The following is a 15,628-nucleotide window of genomic DNA, read 5'->3' as shown; positions in this document are numbered from 1 at the left end:
AGAGTTCTTGCCCCAAAAGAAATGGACTCAATGATACTCCTAGAGCTTCCATGGTTGAGGCTCTAAAGAGAATACTCATTGCAAAGGCTCATTCCTCTCCTATGCTTGGGGAAAGGTAAGGGAACATGATGCCTTCATCTTGTTTGACCCTGGCTCTACTCACAACCTCATATCAACAAAGTTGGTCACCTAGTTGGGAATTCAAACTTTTGAGATGGGAGATACTGTAACTACTAACACAGCTTTCAAGGGATAGCAAGTCCCCGGTACTCCCTTGATTGGGAATTTGAGGCTTCATGTCCAAAGCTACGTCGACAAAGAAGACTTTTTTTTTATCTCTCTCTCCAACATGAGGATGTTATCCTAGGGGCACCATGGTTCAACCGCATGGCTGCCAACATGAAGTTCCCTGAAAGGAGAATCTATTTCACCTATAGGAAAAAGAGCATGTACATAGATGCTAATGAGTCGGGGAACACCATATCCCTGGTAAATACGCTTGCTTCTGATAAGTCAATGAAAAGCTCTATTTTTGCGTATATGATTTTTGTTAGGGTATTTGTAAATGATTCTAATGTTTTCACAAGTAGCAATAAATGGAATAAAGAGCAATTAGAGTTGTCTAATCTCCTAAATGGATTCCAAGATGTTTTCATTGATGACATCCCTAGTGAGCTACCTCCAAAACAAGGGGATGACGACCATGCAATAGAGCTTCTACTAGGAAGCTCACCACATAATAAACCTCCTTATTGAGTTTGACAAGCTCAACAAGAGGAGATCACTAGGCAAGTGCATGAATTGGTGGAAAAAGGGATGGTGAGGCCTAGCTCCTCTCGATTATGTTCACCATTACTTTTAGTGCAAAAGAAAGATGGCATATATCACATGTGTGTCAACTATAGAGCACTAAATAGGAACACTATAAAAAAATTAATTCACGTGCCGTGGATAGAAGGTCTATTTGATAAGTTATAAGTTTTAGCCTGGCAAATGCTCCAGTCGCATTCAAACTCACGATGGACAAAAATCTTCAGGCCACTCAAATAATCTTGAGGAGTACAAGTGACACCTCTAGGTAATCTTTCAAGTTGTGAGAGAGAATAAGCTTTTCATTAATCAAAAGAAAAGCGTTTTTTTTTTCCTACAAGAGATTCAATACGCAGATCACATTATCTCTCAAGATGGTATCTGTATGGATCCATCAAAGTTGAGGTAATAAAAGAATGGCCTAATCTAAGGAATCTACATGAGCTAAGAAGCTTTATTGGTATGTGTGCATACTATAGATGCTTCATAGCAAAATTCTCTCAAATAGCAGGACCATTGTATGACTTAACAAAGAAGAACGTTAAGTACTCAAGGACTGCTAAAGAACATAATGCTTTTGACAAGCTCAAAGAGAAGCTTACCACTCAACCAATCCTTATGCTTCCGGATCTCTCAAATCCATTCAATGTGATGCTTGTGGTGATTGCCTTGGAGCAGTTTTGCTTGAAGAAGGGCATGCCATAGCATATGAGAGCCGAAGGCTCAATGCCAATGAACGGATCTTGGGCATATATAAAAAAGAGCTTTTAGCTGTTCTACATGCCCCAAACACATGGAAGCACTATCTCTTGGGGACTCCATTCATCCTACGAATGGATCACAAAGCCTCAAGAACTTCATGACGCAAACCAAGCTCTCCGAAAAACAAATGAGGTGGGCAAATTTTTGTTCGCAATTTAAATTTCATATTGCTCACATTGTTGGCAAGCACTGATCAAGTGATCGATGCACTTTCATAATGGCCAAGGATAAATGTGGTGTCTACAGCAACTCACAATGATCTATCTTTTATGATAGATGAGTATGCTACTGACCAAGAGTTTAAGTAGGTAATTACGGCCGTTGCATTAGGGAAGAAAAAAAAGAACCATTCACCTTAAAGGATTGTTATTTTCCAAATGGAAATAAGCTATGTGCTACTCACCCATACAATAAGAAAGTCATGTATGAATCCCATGCTTCTCCTTATGCGTGGCAAAGAGGGATTCCATAATCTACTCTTCGAGGAGTAGAAATGTATTTTGGTTGGTCTACCATGAAAAGTAAACATATAAGAGTATGTTTCAAAATGCGTGGTATACCAAAAATTGAAATTTGATCGAGGGAAGCAACTTGGATTGTTTCAATCGACATGCTTAGCAAGAAAACACACTCTATGCTTGTAAAAAAAAAAAAACTATTAAGGCACATCAAACGGAAACCCTCTTTAGATCTCAAATCTTCAAGTATCGTGGCCTGCCAACATCCATAGTGTCGGACAAAGATCCTAGAATGACTAGTAATTTCTAGAAGAATCTCTTTGAGAATCTAGGAAGTAGATTAAATTTCTCTTTCGGCCTATCATTCACAAACGGATGACCAAAGTGAAATAACTGATCTAACGATTCTTGAATCTACTAAAAGCCTATGTCATGGAAGTAGATCAATGTTCTCAATGAGAGGAGTACCTACCTCTTATAGAGTATACGTACAATAACATTGTACATACTTCTATGGGGAAAGCACCTTTTGAGGTTAAAGAGGGAAGATCCAAAAGTCTCCTACTACTTAAAGCATATGGGAAGATCTTTGATACTGATGAATATAGCCGAGACTTATAAGAATCTTTTCCAAATAATTATATCCATTTTACAACAAAGGCAAAAAGGGCTGCTACTAATAAGCACATAAGAGTCTTAGCCTTTAAGAAAAATGATTGGGTCTTGCTAAAGTTTCTCGATGCTCATCTAAGGCATACTATGGGTAAGAATCCTACAAGCCACCAAGAGTATTATGCTAAACTAGCAAAAAGATACTATGGTCCTTTCTTCTAAAATTCTTAAGCCAATCAATGAGATGGCTTATTAGTTAAAAATACCCAACTATTGGCTCATTCACAATGCTAACCATGTGAGCCTACTCAAGCCTTACAAAGGAGAGGAACCAAAAGAACCAATAATGGAGGACCCGTCAGAGATTGAAGATCAAGAAGAGGTGTTGCAGTTCGAATTGATTCTTCGACACGAAGACAAGGCACTAAGAAACGGTAACGTTATCTAATGATATCTTGTTAAGTTCAAGAATTATCCTTTTATAGATGCTAGATGGATGCAAGGAACCTAGCTTAAGGATAATATGAACCTTGTCAATGCTTACAATGCTACATTAGAGTAAGGAAATGAAAATGCATTTTAAATGAGCAATATTTTTTCTAATAAGACTCGTTCTCTTTTTTTTATTGTGCAAAAAATTTAAGAAGTATGCATGCTTAGGATCATGTTTGTGGTGACGACGTCTCCCAAACACCAAGTTGAACTTGTCACTCTACTTTGGAAGTATGATATGGACTAAAGAGTAGACATGCTTGCCCGATAGCTAAGTCTCTCGAGCACCAAATGGATTAGTCATCCATTCTAGAATGACGTCGCAAGGTAAAAAGGGATCCTCTACCCGAAACATGGACTAATTACTAGGCTTTATCTTCTCTACCTCATAGTCAAGGACGACTATGATTTCAAGAAAGAGGTAATGTCATAAAATATAATTTCTAACTTTACCAAAAGATTTTCTCATATTAAACTGATCATTTAATATGGGAATACAAGAGTTAGGATATAGATATGTGCTTCTAAGCCTATCTCAACAGGGGACCAAAAGGAGAAATGGTTGCATCTCAATAGGGGTCCAAAAGGAGACGGTCTACCAAAGAGCAACGTGCAATAAGTGCTTCTAGGTTTACCTCAGCAAGGGACCAAGAGGAGAGATGGTTATATCTCAATAGGGGTCCAAAAGGAGGTAGTCTATTAAAGAGCAACGTGCATCTAATGGAGCTTAAAAGACCTTAGGGTTAGCTTCATTAAAGACCTCCAAAAGTTAGTGTTAAAAGTCCTTTGACCTTAGGCAAGCTAGGACTGACCTTGAGGTGGGAATCCTACCCAAGCATTAGGTGCTTATCGGCTTGCTAACTAAAGTGCTTAAAGTATTTGTGGGAACCTTACCCAAGCTTGAGGTGATTCTCATGCTTAAATGACTAAGGTTCTTGAAGTGTTCAATTCAAAGATAAACTCTCAAGAGGCATAAATGGTTTTCATGCTTAATTGACTAAGTGTGCTTGTAGTGTTCAATTCAAACCAAATGATTTAATAAGCATAAAAGACGCATGTCAAAATCCTCCATATGTGGCCCTCATGATGTGCTTGAATCCTATTGGATAGGCTCGAAGCTTGTTTTGAGAAGTTGAGAGCCTACACCAACAATCTTGGCTATGAAATGCAAATCCAACCAAGAGCCATGCTTCAATGCTTAAGCTTGCCATCTTCTTCATCTTCATTACTATGCTATTATGCTATGCTAAGCAAGAAGAGTGATGATAAGTGAGGAACTATTTCTTTCTCCTATGGATGATTCTTCCTCTTCCCTACCCTCATTCCCCGCTAGCTCTCTCCACCTTCGAAGGTGTTTGAGGCCTTGGGAGTGAGGTTTGGGATAGTTAATGCTTTTTGCAAAGTTTATGTTATGCTCGTGATGCATGAAGCTTTCCATCTTCATAGCCAAGTTCACAAGGAACACAAAGATTGTATTGTACCAAGTCTCTCTTGATGGGAGAATCTATAATACAAACGCCTTTTGGAGGGAGGACCGCCGACTCCAAGTAAATCCGGTCCTCAACTATTGTCATGTTCTCTAATAATCTCTCTCTTGCAAAAGTATTGTTCATGCCAAGTTAATTAAGTACTATGTCATGTTGCTACCATCAATTAAGTTCACCCTTTATGTTCTCAAAGTGATCTCACAAAAATGCTCATTCTAATTCTCTTAATTCCGTTATTCTCAAAGTTCATAGGCCATTTCTATTACATTTTCAAAAGACTGGGGGGTGTGAAAGGGGAGTCGGACATACGAACTTGGTAAAAAAACAAGTTCGTGCCTACCAATCTATGAGATTTTAAAAAAAATAAATGCAAATTCCTTTATGTCAAGGCATGTCTATGAGTGAGTGAGTGTGTGTGTGTGCGCGCATAATGAAACACGAAACTTCTCCCTTTCAGATCTTGCACATAAGCCTTAATTTACTAAGGTTAAAGATTTTTGAAACCTTTGCAAGCCCCAGGTCTTTAGAAGGTTCATCTTTCCCCTTCTCCAAAAAAGGCCTCAAGAAAACGACTTTTTGTTTCTGTTGCACATATCTCCATCTTGATCCCAAAAGCTAAGGTTTTAAGGTTCACTTTTCTTTCCAAACTTATCTTTTGCTTATTTTCCAAAGCAATGCACCTTAGCCTAAGGTTCAAGATTCTCCCAAAGGCTTCAAGCTAACATTTATGTTTCCTGCAAAGATTTTGTTTTTTGTGAGCTTCTTCCTTCCCTCTAAAGCTAAGGTCGTTGCACACAAGAGGGGAGGGGAGGGTGTCGGGAAGCTAGGTTTGTGCCAACACAATGCTTTGATACCAGTTAAAGGGTGTGGTGTGTGCTCATGTGTGTGTGTGGGAAATGGAAAGAAGAAGGAGAAGCAATTAAAGGAAACATCACCCCAAGAGAACTTGTGTTACCTTTATTGTTATATGAATAGTAAATGGTTAGTCATGGGCGGACGGGCACAAGCTAGTTGACCAAAGGCCTTTACCCCAACAAAAAGCACCCTCATGCTTCAAGAGGAAAAGAAGAAATCCTCTTGATCTACATACCCTTGAACATGAATTGGGAGCTTCCAATTAAAGTAGCTGTAACTTCTTTCCCTAAAAAATCTCCATTTGCACCCAATTTGATAACCTTAAGAGATAAAGCTATGGATAGAGATAGAATAAAATCATTGTGATTCCAAACCTTTTCCCAAATATAGCATAGTTGACCTCCTGTGGAATTGAGGTATCATGTGAGATAGACTTTTTTTTCTCCCTTGGGCATTGATGATACGCATGCCATGGTTTTCCACATCTAAAACATTTTATGCTCCTTCTTATACCTTCAATGTCCTAAAGAGAGAGCTTAGTTTTGCCTTTATAGAATCTCTTCCCCCTCTACTCCTTGTTGTTGTTCTTGCCTTTTGAAATGTGTCTTGAATTTTTGTACTCCTTGTGGTCTCCCTTGTCAAGAAACTTGTGCATAAATTTACCAATGAGAGAGAAGGCCTTAGAGACAACCAGAGTGTGGTGAAATATTTTTGTATGGTCTTGAGAATGTATATGCATGCATGCTATCAAGAAGACATGTTCAAAATTGTTGGCGTTGTTAGAAGTCCATATGCTTGAATAAAGTGGATTTGAGATGTAATTCTCAAAACTTGCAGAAATACTTTTGAGAACTTTCAAATTTAAGATTCCTCCAAGCTGTGAAAAACATCACCGAGCTTTCTCGATGAGAAATTACTGCATGGTAGCAACTCTACAAGTTTCTAGGTTTGGGGTGCCTCTCCTTGAGTCTTAAGGCTATACTACCACTACCTTGCAGTCTTTTGGTGGTCAAGGTGAATTTCTCACCTTCAAAGGAAACATCAAATCATTGGATGAAATTTAGGTCATTGCGAGTGTTGCCATAGATGCCATCGAAGGAAGGGAAAGTGATTCTTTTTACCTCCTTCCTTGAATTTTTACAATCGGCACGCTCATTCTATGGAGTACAATGGAGAATAAGATGGAGATGGTGTATCCCTTCTTCTACACTTGATTTTTCTCTTAAGCAAGTTCACAAGAGAAGACTCCCACATGGAATTTCTCCCTCTCGTTTGGGAAGCCTCTTTGAATCAAATATTTCTTCCTCAATATTGACTAAAGTTTGTTTGTTAGCCATGACACAATATTTTCATGCATGAGCAATCAAATTATTGTTGTGCTTCAAGAACCGCTTGCAAAGTTTGACTACTTTGTGCTTCTTGTAGATGCCATGCAAAGAGTCTAATTGCATGAAGTCCTTGTGTAAATCCACCATCATTCGATAAATGTACATGTTGCCAATTCATTGTGTTTCCTTATGTGCTAGTACTAGTATTGGGATCCTCCATAAGGATGGCCCTTGTAGGCTTCCCTTGTATTCATCATTAGATAAATGTACATGTTGCCAATTCATTGTGTTTCCTTGTGTGCTAGTGCTAGTATTGGGATCCTCCATAAGGATGGCCCTTGTAGGTGTAACATTTAATGGTCTAGTAACTTGTGTGTAGCAAAAATAGCATGAACATAGTGAGCATTTCATTAGAATAGATTCCTAATGAGAATAAAGAGTGCTTGGGTGGAGAGAGCAACAAAAAGCATAACACCTAGTTAGATAGCATGAACAATACTTCAAAAGAGAGAGAATCTAAGCAATTGACAACAGTTGAGGGCACGATTTGCATGGAGCCGGTCCCCCCTCCAAAAGGCTTTGTATTATGGTTTCTCCCATCAAGAGAGACATTTTACAATACAATTCTTTGTGTTCCTTCAATACTAGCTAGTGCAATGAAAATGGGAACCTCAAGCACTAAGCAAAACACTTATCAAACACAACATCAATTCCCTCACGGTCTCAGACCCAAGACCTCACACACCTTCGAAGATGGTGAGAGCTAGCAGGGTATGAGAGTAGATTGAGAGGAAGGAGTAGTGTTACGAGAAAGATGTACATCTCCTCACATAATCACTCATATTAGCATAGCTTAGCTTAGTAATTAGCATGGTAGAGGAGATGAGCATGCATTGAAGCTTGGCTCTTGCTTGGATTTGCATCACAAAGCCAAGAGTTGTTGGTGTAGGCCTCCCTTCTCACAAGCTTGGAGTAGGTGGTAAGCTTTCCATTAAAGCTTGAGAAGGAGAGAGAGAGTCTTCTTGCTCTACACGTGAGATTGTGTGAGTGTGTAAGTGATAATGCCTTTGAAAAATCAGCCCCCTCTTTCTCTCTTGGTCGACCTCTCTTGCTATTTGTTCTTGCTAGCACCTCATTGGACCTCTCCTAGCCTAGCCAATGAAAGTTAAGTAGCATAAGTGATAGTCTTCTGACATGTGTCCCCCTTTCCCCTTTTGTGAGAGCTTTAGGTAATTAATTAATTCAATTAAACTCTCATTGGACCCCTTTGCCTCCTGGCCAATAGGAATCAGGCAAGCCATTGGGCTGCTGAATGCTCATTGGACCCCTTGGGAGACTGTGCAATAGTCTTCTAGAGAGCTTAATTCGTATTGGTTTTTTTATTAAGTGTTTTTTAATTAATTAAACTAGACTTACTCTAGCCTAATTGTCATTGGTCCACCTCCATGGCCATCCAATAGGATTTGAGTACACCTTGTGGGCATCTGGCCTAGGGAGCTGACATGTGTCCCTCATTCCATTTGTGTAAAGGGAGCCTGTCTCTGTGTGTGTGTGTGTGTGTGAGAGAGAGAGAGAGAGAGTTTCTCTCTCATCCCCTACTTCTTGGGCTCGCCCCCTCCTTTGTAGGACTTGAGAAGACTTTTTGGGACACACACAAAGTATCCAATTTCCCTAGTGTTTGGCCTTTGGACACAACCTTTGAATTTTGGAACCTTAGCATTTTGGAAGTCTTAATGGGTTGAACCTTAGGGTCTTTTTAGCCCATTGTTGCACCTTGCTCTTTTGCAGATGGCCCCCCCTTTAATTCCCTATTTTCCCTCCTATGGATCCCTATTGTGGCCAGTCTGCCAGCTTAACCAATATTCTAGCTTTTTCTCCCCTGGCACTTTCCCATATTAAATGATCAGTTTAACATGAGAAAATCATTTAGGAGAATTAGATATTAGTTATTATGACAGTAGGTGTCCCTTGTATTCATCAAGCAAAGATCAACCCCCAAAGAGAGGCGTATTGCTTAACCACAAGCTCTCATGGTGTCCATAGGCAAAGGAAGAACAATATTACCTCCCTTACCTTACGTTGCAATTGAACTCCCCTTTCATGAAGGTCTCCTTTAGAAGGAGCTATTTTTTGATACATTTGTCGCGTAATATTCTAAACCTTAATTTCTCTTGTGAGTAAAATTTTCTTAATCGTCCAAATTAGGCAGAACTTATACATGAGGGATGCAAAAAATTTGATACTTGACACAACATAGAGGGCTGGATTTTTGGAGGTTGCCCCCCTCAGAAGGAGATAAATATTAAAGTGCTCAACATGACTACATGCATCATAAACTTGACTACATAGCTCTTGGATAATCTGTGACTGCCTAAGAACATCATAAGTTTGATGATTATCGTCTCAATTTTGTAGAGAAAAAACCTATTGTTCCACCCTCCTTCTCAAAGGCATCTAAACACGTGAATCCACACACACACACACACACACACGTGTGTGTGTGTTTATATGTGAGTACTTTTCATATTTATACATAAATACTTATAAACCTACACATGCATATATATAACAAGAACTCTTATCTGTAGAAACCATGCTAAGAACATAAAAATTTGTCGTTCTCTTTACAACAAAGAGTCCATGATTGACTAAATATAGAGAGAGAGAAAGTATCATCTATATTTCAAAGCAAGAAAAGAGTTCTCCACAAAGCTTAAGGAAACTTAGATATAGAAGGAGATCCCTTTGTGAAAGAGGAATCCCTGCTCTGTAAAGTCCTAATCTACATCACAAAACCTTGCTTTACAATTAAAATTTAGCCAAAAATCCTTCTTATGATCTCCATATGAAAATATGTTGAACGGTATAGTTGATTGTTTTGATGCTTTTGATAGGGGTTTGGGGTCATTTTTGCAAAACATCAATGTCTTGTTTAAAATTCAATGGTTACTCTCGTTAGGTTTATTTTTGACAACCCTATATGCTTTAATCTCTTTCTCTCCTTCTTTCATGCTGAGGATATACTTTTCTTTTGTAAGAGTGCATATGCATGGGCGGTTGAGGGTAAAAACTTTTTGATCTACTCATAACCTTCTCCCTTCATGACCTTGTTCCTTGAAAAACCTATTGAAGATCATTGCCTATACTCAACCTCTTTGATAGGCTTCTTTTGCATCTTTGACTCATTGAAGATAACATATGAACTACTAATGACTTTAAAAGATTTTCATAGGTGATATCCCATTTCTCCATCTACACCATAACCAAAGAAAATAAACTTGTGACTTTGGATATAATTTTTCTCAAAGCTCTTTTGACACACGTGCACATGAAGCAACCTAAAGGTTTTGGACAACCTAATAGGGAAGAGCTTGTATGTAAACTCAACAAAGGCTTTTATGGCTTAAAGCAGGGTTCAAATTTTGATGCTTTTATGCGGTCCCAGGGGTTTGGAAGGAGTCAGGAAGATCATTACTCGTTTACATGGAAACTCAATGATGGTTCATTGTTCATTCTCATCTTATATGTAGATGACATGCTCATTACACGAATGTTCATTCAGGAGAGTGCCAAGTTGAAGCAAATGTTCATCAAAAACTTTGCTAAAAAGGATTAGGGGGAAGTAAATAATATTCTTGATATGCATATCAAGAGAGATAGAAAATAGAGTATTCTTGAGTTGTTTCATGATCTTATATCCACAAGGTCTTGTAGCGTTTCAACATGTGAGGGGGAAGGCAGTAAGTACCCCACTATCGTCATATTTGAAACTAAGCAAGGAAGATTCTCCCAAGCCAGATGCCATATTCTTTAGCTATAGACAGTCTCACGTATTCTATGGTAGCTACGAGGCTAGGCATTGAATTTGCAGTGGGAGTGGTTAATCAATATATGGCTAACCTTGACAAGCAGCATTAGATAACAATGAAACATATCTTCATGTACTTGGGTACATCGAGAAAGTGCTCATGCTTTGATAATAGCAATGCATCTATTGTTGGTTACACACAAGTTGAAATACATTGAGATTCACTCCAAGTTGAGGTGAGGTATCATCTCATTTGGGATGCATTGATGGATAAGTAGTTGGAGCTTATCAAGGTCCACACCGATGACAATCGAGTGAATTCTCTCACAAAGAGCCTCGCTACGAGAGAAATTTGCACATTACATTGAGTTAATCGATATAGGGTAAACACATTTGTACAAGGATGGATCTGTCACACTTCACAGTTGTACATAATAACTCTAGTCATGGCTACTTACGACCACATTGGCCTTTAAGAGAGAGATTGTTGGGGTAAAGGGCCGTAGTGGCCGCCCATCCCCATGCATGACTAATCCTACAGACATTTTGACCCTCGATACTGTGTCATCTCTCTTTTCCTCTTTCTCTAAATTCCTACTCGTGGTTATGTGATTGTCTCCATGTTTAAATCTATTCATATTCTAAACATGATGCTATGAATCTATTGGGAGACTATTTCTCCCAAATTTTGTTACATTGGTATCATAGCAACCCTTCATCTTTACTTCTCTTATGTATCCATTAAAGCTCGCAACTTTTTAAGATTTGCACATGCCTTTGGCACCCTTTGTCCTTTGAACAGTGTGTAGACTAACCATCTACTACGGAATAGGTCTATAGGCTAAATGTATAGAAACACTCTATCTGGTGGTTGTCTTGTGATCTCCTCGATTTATGGTCTCACACTTCACTAGTGGTTCTTTCTTTTCGTGGATGAGCATCTCTGTAGCAGTATGGTTATCGTCTTTAGTCTCTTCCTTCCCACCCTTCACTCTCCTATGCGGTGGCTGCTTCTTAGGGCATCCTTGATATTGTTTTGGGATTCTTTAGTTATGCCCCATACTTTCCCTAAGTGGTTTTCCTCTCTCCACATTAGCTTTGGAGGTGCCTATGTTTTAGAGGTTTTCATGAATACCCTTTCCTTTCTCCCTCCTTCTTTCGATGGTTGCCAAGGCATGTTTTACCATGATTAGGAGGAGTTCTTTACACTGGCGTGTTTATAGTATTGTCAGTTTTTCCTTGTAATTGTGTATGTGCATTTTTGGAACGATTTTTACTTCCCTTTGGGGTGAGCACCATCAGGGGCGCTCCACAAGTAATAGAATGCCAGCTATGTTGTGTGAGTGAGAGAGAGAGAGAGAGAGAGAGAGAGAGATATTAGAAAATGGTCCTTTGGGAGGTGATATTTTGAGGAGGGGATAATGAGGAAGCGTGGCTAAGGTGGGAACCTTTGTTTGTGTGGGAAGCAAAGAAGCTTGGGAATATCAACTTTTTTCAAAGCTTCGGTGGGCACTCTGAATAATTGAAAGTAGGACACGTGTAGGCCCGAGACAGACACGTGGAGGTGGTGCGTGTCGTGGCATATAGTGGTTGGGAAAATAATTTTCCAGCTGAATTTTGCTTTTTCTTTTAGGTTTCATTTTTTGCAGCCTGTGTCGCACCCACCTACCCTCGTCCACATTATTGTCATCTCCTCCTTCATCGTCCCTTTTTTCTTGGCCTGCACAGAGTTCCCCTCTATTTCCATTCTTTCGACATAGCCCACCGGGTGGCTCGCTCTAGCTTCGCAGACGCGCTGCCAGGAAGCCCAGGCTTTGGAAGCTGTTCTCACCTTCGTCTGTAACCCGCTACCTTGTACCAAGCTTGCTTTCGTCCGATGTGAACTACTTGGCTCGATTCTGTGAGCCACTTTTAACTCCTTGACGGATCTCACTGCTTCTTTTGCCTAGAGCAGGGTAACATGTCTTTTGAAGTGATCTGAGAGAGAGAGAGAGAGAGAGAGAGAGAGAGAGAGAGAGAGAGAGAGACCCCGACCTTGTCTTCTATGGATCTAATCGATCAAGAGGATGCTTGCGTCCTGGAGCAAACCTCTACCACAGTTATCATTGAGAGTGGACTTACTGCCCGGCGCAAACGCATGGAAATCAGGCGCTTCAAGAAGGTGTCGTGCTCAGGTTTGAGCTCAGTGCAGCAAGGTACCTTCAAGCGGATCCGCCCTCTCCGTACCAGCAGCATCTGCAGCGTATGTTTCCACAGCAATGATAAGGAAGGAGACTCTGATATCTATCCGGACTCCAAGGCACTGGAAGAGCAGAGCCTCCCTTTTTCTTCCAAAGTTGTGGCCGAGTTTGAAGTCCCACAGGCGTTTGGTGCGGGTGATGTAATGAGAGGGGGCGGGCTCGTGAGGTCAAAGTCCTTCCCGCCACAGTGCCTGCATACTGGCCGGTGTGTTCTTCACATCAGGAAAACCAGCCGAGACCATGTGGTTATGAATGTTGAAGGTCATATTGCAACTGTGTTTGCTGAAGAGCAAAAGGGCTCATTGCAGGAAATGCCACTAGAGGGCTCCTCTCGGAAAGCTGAAGTTTGCAGTGATACAGATCCGAACAGCATGGACCAGATGCCTCCTGTAGTAACTGGCAGAACTGTCGCTGCTTTGAATCCCGGCAGTGACACTACTGACGATGGGAAACCAGGGGATCCTGTGTCCACGGATGGCAGTGTAAGCCAAAGTTCAGGGCTTGATGTGCACATCCCGGATCCAGGAAATGAGACCCCTTCTGGGCATGTGGAGGGAAGCAATTCAAAGGTCTTGACCGGTAGCTCTGTTCTCGAAGAACACCGAATTTCAAGGAGGTGTCCTGTACTGAGTGGGAAGGTACTGGTCTGTGGAAGACGCAGAGAAATGGAGGATACTGCTGTCATTGCACCTTATTTTTCTCAGATTCATTTTGCCAACGGTGTAGAGGGGTCTTGTGACCTGCATTTCTTTGCTGTCTATGATGGTCACGGTGGCCCTCAAGTATGTGGAACTGTCATCTTTTGAAGTGACCCTTCTGAGATTTCTCTTTCTTTTTGTTCTTTATTTCTTATTGGATTTATGTGTAGGCTTCCAATTTCTGCGCTGATCGGCTACACCACGCGCTGTCTGAGGAGCTGACAGGATCACAAGTGCTTGAGAACTCAGGGGATGACTCTGAGTGGAAGCGAGTGATGACATCGTGTTTTTTTAAGATGGATAGAGAGGTTGGAGGTATTTGTCCCAATGGGGCATGTGACAATGTGGACAGCTCTGCAACTTGTTGTATGAATGCTATTGCCCCGGAAAACGTTGGGACTACTGCAGTAGTAGCTGTTTTAAGTCCCTCTCAGATTACACTTGCGAATTGTGGCGATTCCAGAGCTGTCTTGTCTCGAGGAGGAATTGCCATTCCTCTATCAAAGGATCACAAGGTAACCAATATATGTTGTTAAGACCTTAACTCTTATCCTTTTGCAGGGTTCTTATCATGTTGTTGTTGGTGCTCAGCCGGAGAGAGCTGACGAGACCAGCCGCATAGAGGCAGCAGGAGGTCGAGTTATATATTGGGATGGATACAGGGTGGCGGGTCTTCTTGCCTTGTCACGAGCTCTGGGTATGAACACTCGTCATTTCTATTGTTTGTTTCATTTCAGCAAGCAAGACGATTTAACAGCTGTATTTGAGGTGCCTATTTTTCGATTGTGTTCGTGATACAGGTGACCGCTATTTAAAGCAATATGTCATATCTGAGCCTGATGTTCTGTGTGTACCTCGGACAAATGAGGATGAGTGTTTAATTTTGGCAAGTGATGGTTTATGGGATGTTATAAGTAATGAGACTGCCTGTGATGTGGCGAGGAGGTGTTTGGCGTCGCCACGTAGACGATTTGAGCATCAGGGGTCAGCTCCTGGTGAGGATACGTCATGTGCTCAAGTAGCTGCCCTTTTGGTAAAATTGGCCTATGGCAGAGGTAGCAGGGATAATATAAGTGTCGTGGTGATTGATTTGAAGTCTAGACAGCTGTAGGTTTGATCACGATTTGGCAGATTTGAAATATTGGTTTGCATCACTATGTGGCAGCTATTTGGGTCTGAAGGTCTCTTCGTTGATGTGCTCTTGCTGGTACTTTCTTGATTTCCTAGAAGATTGTCATTTACCATACTAAACTGCAGGCCTTCCGAACATGAAATTGCCTGCCCAGGGTGAAGTTTTGCAAGCAATACAAGCCGCTGCAAAGAAGGTATCTGCACTCCTGTTACTTAATGCTCTTCCTGTTGAACATTCAGAGTCGGCATGACTGCGTCAACTAAGAGGTTGACAGTAGCTTTTCAAGAATAGCCTTCTAATTGTGCGTGTTGCGAGAGAGAAGCGTTTTCTACATCAACTTTGTGTTTCTCGATGGGGATGTGCTGCAATTGCTATATTGAGAAGAACTGAAGGTTTAATGTGGCTACATTTTGTGCCCTTTTGGCAAAAAAGCTTGAAAGCCAGGCTGCGCTATTAAAGTGGTCTGCCGATGTGATATACACTCTCTCCTGTGAAAGATAATTTCAGTGCAAGACACTGTATTGTCACACCAATGCAGCATTTGGAACCTCCAACAAAAGAACTCAGTATGCACACATTTGTATTGATTATGCAGTCACTTGCCAAGGACAGATGGCAAAAAATTTGTTTCTGTCCTTAAGAATATGGTCTTGTTTTTTCTCTGAAATGTATTCATGGATGTTAAAGATCAAACCTTTCTGTAAGACAATTAGTGATGATTGAGAAGTGCGATTCGATTAGGGTGAGATTTTTAAGTTGTAAGCAGTTTTTGTTGATTTTTCATTCCTTAATTTTCTTCTCAGCTAGGTTGAGCTTTTAGAATCAAGTTGCTGAGGAAGTGTATGTGTGCATGTGGCCTTGGATTTTGGTTATCAGAACATGTTTTGCAGCAAATGAAAGCAGTGGACGATGTATGCTGTTAGTTACGTCCTTGGGTATTGATTTT

The 15,628-nt window shown here is 40.6% G+C and overlaps 1 protein-coding gene across 1 annotated transcript; it reads left to right on the top strand.

Moving 5' to 3' along the window:
- The first annotated feature begins 12,260 nt into the window (after positions 1 to 12,260).
- On the top strand, positions 12,261 to 15,422 carry LOC147466131 (protein phosphatase 2C 51-like). Its single transcript, XM_086524227.1, has 4 exons — positions 12,261 to 13,634; positions 13,721 to 14,065; positions 14,142 to 14,247; positions 14,351 to 15,422. The coding sequence occupies exons 1-4, from the start codon at positions 12,657 to 12,659 to the stop codon at positions 14,659 to 14,661; spliced, it is 1,740 nt and encodes a 579-aa protein (XP_086380353.1). The 5' UTR covers positions 12,261 to 12,656; the 3' UTR covers positions 14,662 to 15,422.
- The last annotated feature ends 206 nt before the right edge of the window (positions 15,423 to 15,628 follow it).

The sequence above is a fragment of the Adiantum capillus-veneris genome, chromosome 1 (genome assembly GCF_014529385.1).
Source record: "Adiantum capillus-veneris isolate H3 chromosome 1, ASM1452938v2, whole genome shotgun sequence".
Lineage (NCBI taxonomy): Eukaryota > Viridiplantae > Streptophyta > Polypodiopsida > Polypodiales > Pteridaceae > Adiantum > Adiantum capillus-veneris.
The sequence above is the reverse complement of the archived record's forward strand: the minus strand, read 5'-3'. Positions and strand labels throughout refer to the sequence as shown.